The 7,759-nt window shown below is 45.7% G+C and overlaps 1 protein-coding gene across 1 annotated transcript; it reads left to right on the forward strand.

The window, feature by feature from the left end:
* The first annotated feature begins 287 nt into the window (after positions 1–287).
* On the forward strand, positions 288–4,109 carry LOC112647813 (interleukin-1 receptor-like 2). The gene is given in 3 exon segments (XM_035719269.2): positions 288–296; positions 2,026–2,933; positions 2,935–4,109. Coding segments are annotated over 3 exon segments (1,179 nt in total). The 3' UTR covers positions 3,197–4,109.
* The last annotated feature ends 3,650 nt before the right edge of the window (positions 4,110–7,759 follow it).

The following is a 7,759-nucleotide window of genomic DNA, read 5'->3' on the forward strand; positions in this document are numbered from 1 at the left end:
AACATTAATTACTAAACATGGGTTCATCTACTTTTAGCTTCTGTTACAAATAAATTTGGGTCTATTAGTAAACATGTTTTGTGCTTTTTGAAAGATTGTACTGTGAAGAAGCATGTGTTTCTAGAAATTGTAAAATATATTTACATATTTATAAATCTAAAGAATACTGGTGTAACAGTTCTCAATTGTTTACTACTTAGTTTTACTGAGGTAAGGCTTCTCATGGTTAAAAATTCCAAATTATGTATGTAATTAAAGCTACTAAAATTAATAAGGGAGACATCTCCATGTACCAGGTAAGTAGGATGTGTTTTCAGTAACAGAAGGTATAAGAAATGAAGATGCATTTTTGGTTAAGGGTAAAGACTGTAACTTTGTCCTAGGGTGAGGTTTGCCACTAAAAATAAGTAAATAAATAAATAGATAGATAGCAAAATCAGAAAGTAAAAAAGAAAGTTGTAAAAAGTTTGTAGAAAATAAATCTTTAAAAAGAAAATTTAATATGTGATCAAACTGGTTTTCTTGTAAAGACAGCAACAACAGAATCTATAAAGATTGTAGTACATGTAGATATAATCCATTCTGTTTCTAGAAAAAAAAAATGACCCCTCACTGCCAGACTTTTACCAGCCTAATAAAACAGCAACAGTGTGCTCCTGAATTAGAGAAATTAAGGTGCATAAACAATGGCTATAAATTAAATGAACAGTCAGGACTATGCAAAGAGAGTCACTTGGTTCTTCCCAGCTCCCTAACAAATCCCACTGTTTGGTGTTTATACTCCTTCACCTGTTTAAGCTCACTTAAGATGTCTCAAATTATAAATATACATTAGTAGGAAAACTTCTATAAAATTGCAAAAACATTCTATAAACAATGTCTGACTGGTCAGATCCACTTAGGGCATATGTACTTTTTTTTATTTTTAAGATTTTATTTATGGGGGATCCCTGAGTGGCTCAGTGGTTGAGCACCTGCCTTTGGCCCAGAGCGTGATCCTGGAGTCCCGGGATCGAGTCCCACATCAGGCTCCCTGCACAGAGCCTGCTTCTCCCTCAGCCTGTGTCTCTGCCTCTCTCTCTCTCTCTCATAAATAAATACATAAAATCTTCAAAAATATTTTTATTTATGTATTTGAGAGAATGTGTGTGTGTGTGTGTGTGTGTGTGTGTGTGTGTGTGTGTACATGAAGCAGGCAGAGGAGTACAAGGAGAAGCAGACTCCTTGCTAAGCAGGAAGCCCAACATAGGACTTCATCCCAGGACTGCGGGATCATGACCTGAGCTGAAGTCAGACGCATAACCCACTGAGCCACCCAGGCACCCCAAGGGTATATAATCTCCAGAAACTGAGGCACCAACTTCACTGGGCAAATCATACAAGCCTTAACAAAAACCTTAGAAACTTCTTAGAATTGTCCCATGCTAGTAGAACCAGCTACTTAAATCTCTAATGTCTTATGTTCAAGCCCATCATCCACAGATTAAAGAAACCTTCCCAGGTTCCAATTCAGTGGATCCTGTTGGCCACTGAATTGGCCACCAGTTTAGAGCCTGGTGATTAGATATTTTATAAACTTCAACAGAGAAAAATAGCTCTTCAGCCCTATTGGAAGGGACCTTGCCAAGTACTCCTGACCACTGACACTGCTACAAAACTAGGAAGTATTAAGCCTTGGGTATCACATGCCAAATAAAGACTTCACTTGCCACTTGGTCCCATACAGACACTAGAGACCTCTAAATCAAATTAATGAGGAAGAGAAGTAGCTGATATTTAGGTAGACTGTTTCTACCCAAGACAGCCAATCAAAGTGTCATACTTTAGCTAAACATTAAAGCCCTTCCCGGGGACTGCGGGGCGCCCCGGGCCAGCCCGGGAGACCTTGGGGAAGGGGCGGGGGGCGAATTCCCTCTCCGGGCGAAGGTGCGCAGCTCGGCCCACCTGCCGGGCCCGCGGCGCTCCCGCTCCCCCCCTCTTCTCCCGCCGGCCTCCGCCAGGTAGGCTGAAGCTGGCTTCTTGCAGGACTGTAAAGAGATTAAAGAAGGACGTTTTATTCGCTGGGGAATAAAGCTTTCGGGGAGCAGTGTTTCAGCAGAAGATGGAGGGAACTATGCATGCCAAGCCCGACTGACACACACAGGGAAACACTACACTGTTTTAAACAGCATCACTGTGCATATCACAGAAACAAATGGATATGCAGAAAGAATTCCTAAAATCATTTATCCGAAAAACAATTCAATTGAAGTACAACTTGGCTCCGCCCTTACTGTGGACTGCAACATCACAGACACAAGGGATAACGCAAATCTCCGATGCTGGAGAGTCAATAACACCTTAGTGGATGATTACTACAATGAATCCAAACGGATCAGAGAAGGATCTGAATCCCACATTCCTTTTCAGAAACATATTTTTTACACAGTGAACATAACCTTCTTGGAAGTGAAAATGGAGGATTATGGCCACCCTTTCATCTGTCATGCTGGAGTGTCAGCAGCATACTTTATCTTAAAACTCCCAGCTCCAGATGTTCGAGCCTACTTGATAGGAGGGCTTCTCACCTTGGTAGGTGCAGCGGTGTCTGTCACGTACATCTACAACATTTTTAAGATTGACATTGTACTCTGGTATCGGAGTGCCTGCCATTCTCCTGGGACCAAAGAAGATGGCAAGCTGTATGATGCCTATGTCTTATACCCCAAGCCTCAAGGAGAAATCCAGAGCCATGATGTGGACACGCTGGTGTTGAAGATCCTGCCCGAGGTGCTGGAGAGGCAGTGTGGATATAAGTTATTCATATTTGGCAGGGATGAGTTTCCTGGACAAGCTGTGGCCAATGTCATCGATGAAAATATCAAGTTGTGCAGGAGACTGATCATCATCTTAGTTCCCGAATCCCTGAGCTTTGACTTGTTAAAGAACATGTCAAGAACAAATTGCAGTCTACAACGCACTCGTCCAGGATGGGATGAAAGTCATTCTGATTGAACTGGAGAAAGTCAAGGACTACACAGCCATGCCGGAGTCAATTCAGTACATCAAGCAGAAGCACGGGGCCATCCAGTGGAGTGGGGACATCACCCAACAGTCACAGTGTGCAAAGACCAAGTTCTGGAAAAAAGTGAGGTATCACATGCCACCCAAGAGGCTTCCACCATCTTCTGCCCAGCTGCTGAAGCACACGTCCTGACACCTCATGGCTGGCTAGTGGGGGGCCGGTGTGGGGTTGGTTACCCATGATGGTGTTGGCAGCATGGAGTGGCTCACGGTTGGACAAGGATGCATTGCATTTGGGCCGACGACTTGAAGCTTGCCATTGTGTACTTGTTGCAACAGGGCCTCTGTCTGTTGCTCGTTTTAATCGGAGCTCCTTTAGGGGACGATGTCACCTTTCCAAGAGGCCCTCATTCACTTATGGGGTCTGAGGAACCCTCCCTGAACACAAAGTAGATATAGCATGTGAGCCCCTGGGGGATGGGACAGGGAGTATTATAGAGTGGCAGTTGAGATGTCAAGAAGTTTGGTGCACAGTGTGACACCCATGGGGCCAGATAGGGAAGCCAAGGGATGGCAGGAGGCAATGTGTGGTCCTAGGGAGGGTTGGCAGGGAGAACAGCACTTTTTTCATGACCACAATCTTAGTACACTGATACTGGAAGTCACTTAGAGGTCATACAAGTGTGGCCCCACTGGGATTGCCCATTAACTACCTTCCCATTGGGCCCCCTTGAAAGACTTTATCTGTCAAATCAAAATAAGTAACATTTCACTTGTTTTTCCAGCTGGCCTATGAACGCCAGGATTCTGAGCAACATGTGAGAGACACAGTTAGCACCTGGACATGATGCAGTTCTAGGCCATGTGAAACAAATTAATCTTTCAGCATCCCCTCATCACAAGTCAATTTATGGCTTAGCAAACAAGGCCCAAGGATTTTTGATGCTAAAAATTAGCTGTAAACTCATTATGACTTTCAAAGACTCTAACCTGAGGAGCTTAGATAAGAGTCCAAGTCTCTTGTTCTGTGGTTGATGATATCAAGCCCTAACAAGTGGCCTGCTGTGGTCAAAAAAAAAAAAAGAAAAAAAAAAAAAAAAAAAAAAGCCCTTCCCCTTCTTTTTGTTTCCTTTACTCTGGCACTGGCCTGAAAAGATAACACCCTCATCTTTAACTCCCAGGCCCATACAATCGGGGGGGGGAGGGGGGGGGCAACCTCTGGAATTTAATAAAACCTATTATTTCAAGTAGAAGAAAAGCAAAATAAGACATCTCTGGGGTTGACTCCCCTGAATTTACATTATTGAGTTAAAAAGGCCTAGCAGGAGACTTTCACAGGGCTCATTCCTTTTGGCAAGTTCCTACCTCCCTGGTTAGGGATAAATGTAAATGAGGCTATAATCAAAGACTTTTCCTTAATTCTTGAAACTATTGCAGAAACTACAAATAAATAAAGCAACAACCGCTCAACAAAGATCTTTAGATTGGCCAAAGTTGTTCCTGGTAATAGGCCAGCTCTGGATTACCTTCCAACTGAGCAAGCAGGTGTCTGTGCTTTGGCCAGCACCACCTACTATGCCTGCGTGAACACTTCTGGGGAAGTGAAAACTCAGGGACATCAGATCACGAAACAAGCCACTTGGCTTCGAGGGGTGACTCCTTCCATGAGGGTTTTACTGGGACTTGTTTAATTTTGATTGGTTTGGGTACCATGACTCCAAAATGTGCTCCAAACATTGGGAGTTATCATGGTTACAAAAATCATAATAACCCTTCAAAAGCTTTAAATGGGTTTTTAGAGCCACTCACCACGAAGCAAATGATCAACCTTACACTGGAATGTCAAAAAAGGCACAAGGAAGATGGCCAAATTAAAGAAAGTAAACCTCAAGTCATACTTGTATGTATCAGAGTTTAAGAAAAAAAGTCATGCATACCATGCAAAGGAACAACAGAAACCTCAAGAACTGCAGAGCTGAGGCTGAGAGTGGCACTAATGCCTGAAATTTCTATCATATCTCTCAGTTAAGCTGGTTCTGATCAAATGGAGAGAATTATTAAAAAGAAAACCATAGGCTCTAAATGACATCACTTATGTTAAGGCACTAGATCAGTAAACCAAGATTTAGGACTGAACCTAATTGCAGTTTCAATCCCCCAGAAATGTCAACATGGGATTTCCTGGTCAACACCAGGAAACTTACTGATAAACCCCTTCTACTCCCCTCTAGGAAAGCAACCTTGCCTAAACAATACATTCCTTGCTAATAAATCTCTCTCTCTCTCTCTCTCTTTTAAATGCTTTCTCTCTGCCTTTAAAATCTTTTCTCGTCTTATGCGCAGTGGAGCTTCCCTCTGCTTGCTAGATGGGATGCTGCCCAATTCATAAATCGTTTAATAAAGCCAATGAGAGCTTCAAATTTACCCAAAAAAGTTTGACAGTGGCAAGGCAATCCAGTTTCCTCCAGCCTTGCCTTCTGTGGGTTTGTGCACAGTTGTGTGGGTTAGAGCTTTGAATATGCAGATGATTTATACCCCCAACAGCCATCTCTTGTGATCAGGCTGCTTCAGACACCTTCCCTGTTAACAAGTCCCTACTCACCCTAAATGCTCAATACAAGCATTCACAGAATGCGCTCCATCAACCAACTTTGGGCAGCCAAAGGATTGCAGGCTTCGGCATCTCTGGCTGGTCCTCAACCACCTGCATATCCTCCAGGGTGGAGGGTGCACAACCCCTGAAAACCTTTCTGAGGCTTTAGCTTTAAACTAGAAAGAGTCAGCCCCCCCCCCCCCTTGGACTGGCTGCTTGATGGGGCCCCAGGCTTACCAAAAATCAAGATGCTCAGGTGTTTCAGAGAAGGATACCCTTTGAAAACTCTCAGGTGTTTCAGTGAAGGACAGGGCACCTGGCCCCCTTTGGGCAAGGCTGTGCAGATGATTCCAGCTTTACTTTCAGGGGAAATAAGTGACTTTGTATACATTAGGGCTTAAAATTAGGTAGATGCCATGGACCCCCAAAGACCCATTCATGAGACATGAATCCTCCAATATTGCCCAGTGGCATGTCCCTGGCTTCCTTGACATGTGCATCCCTTGCATGAAGAGTATGCACCCTGTCACCCAGACTTGTTTGGCCAGGGTCCTCCTGGCCTATGGAGTTCAGGGCAATGTCAATCACTAGAATAGCCTCCAGTGTAAAGAGAGCCCAAACCCCAAAATCATCTTTTTTTTTTTTTTTAAAGATTTTATTTCTTCATGAGAGACACAAAGAGGCAGAGACATAGGCAGAGGGAGAAGCAGGCTCACTGCAGGAAGCCCCAGGCAGGACTCCATCCCAGGACCCCAGGATCACGACCTGAGTCAAAAGCAGATGCTCAACCACCAAGCCACCCAGGTGCCCCCAAAAAATCATTCTTAAGTGGCAGCTTTAAACTGGTCATAGTCCAAGCGTGGGACTGACTGGCTTTCTGCTGATTACCTAGACTTCAGCAGAAATTAAGGCCCCAGGTGTCCCTTACTGGACCTTACCCTGAGCAAGGTGGTCCAGATTCCTCTAGCTCTACCTTCAGAAGGACTATGCAGTAACAGCTTGGAATTAGGTAGATGCCTTGTAAGCTTAAGCGTCCACTCCTGTGACCCAGCCACTCCTGACACTTTGCCATCTCCCAGGTTTCTGGCTTCCCTGACCTGGGAGGCCCTGCCACACACGTATGCAGCTCACAAACCAGCCTGAGGCAGACCTGGCCATCCGAGCCTGTGAAACTCTGGATAGGCCCCAATCACCTGTACAGCCTCTGGTATGGAGGCTTCCAAAAATCAATCTGAGCCAACAGCTGCCAATGGGTGATAGTTCCCATGGGGACTTGTAACCAATGGGATCCTGGGCCTCTCGAGGAACCAGGACTCTCAAGTGTCTCCAAATGGAGGATACCCCTTCCCTGCCTGCCTGGCTCCTCACTGTCAAGGTAGCTGAAACCCCCCCTAGCTCTGCCTTAAGGATGACTATTAACCAATGGGTAGGTAGCCCCTATGCATTAGACCAATGTCTTGTAACCCTAATAGCCCCCCTACTGTGACCCAGCCTCACCCAACACTGCCCTCTCCTTATGCCTGGCTAGCCTGACCTGCACAGTCCACACACTGGCAGCCAGACCTGGGCTGCAGGAGCACTCTAGGCCTGTATGCATGTTGGCCAGCACTCAACCACCTAAATGGCCTCAGGGTGGAGAGAGCCCACCACCCAAAATCCTTCTGAGGTAGCAGGTTGAAACTGGCAACAGTCAGTCCCCATTTGGACTCTAGGCCCGATGGAGTCCTGGGTTCTCCAGCAAGCAAGTCTCCCAGATGTCTGTTACTGAAGAATATACCAGATGGCCTCCCCAGCCCATAATGGCAAAGCAGTCCAGGTCCTCCTGCTCTGCCTTCAGCGGGGATATGCCCATTTGTGCAGGTTAAGGCTTAAGATTAGGCAGATGCCTGGTACTTCCAATAACCTGCCCTTCTCAGCCAGCCTCTCCTGGTACTTGCCGCCTTCCATGTCTCCAGCTTCTGTGAGCAACACATGTCACACCTGTGTAGGATGTGTCCCATCAGCCATCCTCAGGAAGTAGAGGCCCTCCAGGCCTGTGGAGCTAGGGCCCATCTCCTACCACCTGCAGATCATCAGGGAGGGAGGGAGCCCACACCCATCACTCTGAGGTGACAGCTAAAATGGGCAACAGTCAACGCCCATGTGGACTTACTGTGTGCTGGG

This window comes from Canis lupus, chromosome 7, assembly GCF_003254725.2.
Source record: "Canis lupus dingo isolate Sandy chromosome 7, ASM325472v2, whole genome shotgun sequence".
NCBI lineage: Eukaryota > Metazoa > Chordata > Mammalia > Carnivora > Canidae > Canis > Canis lupus.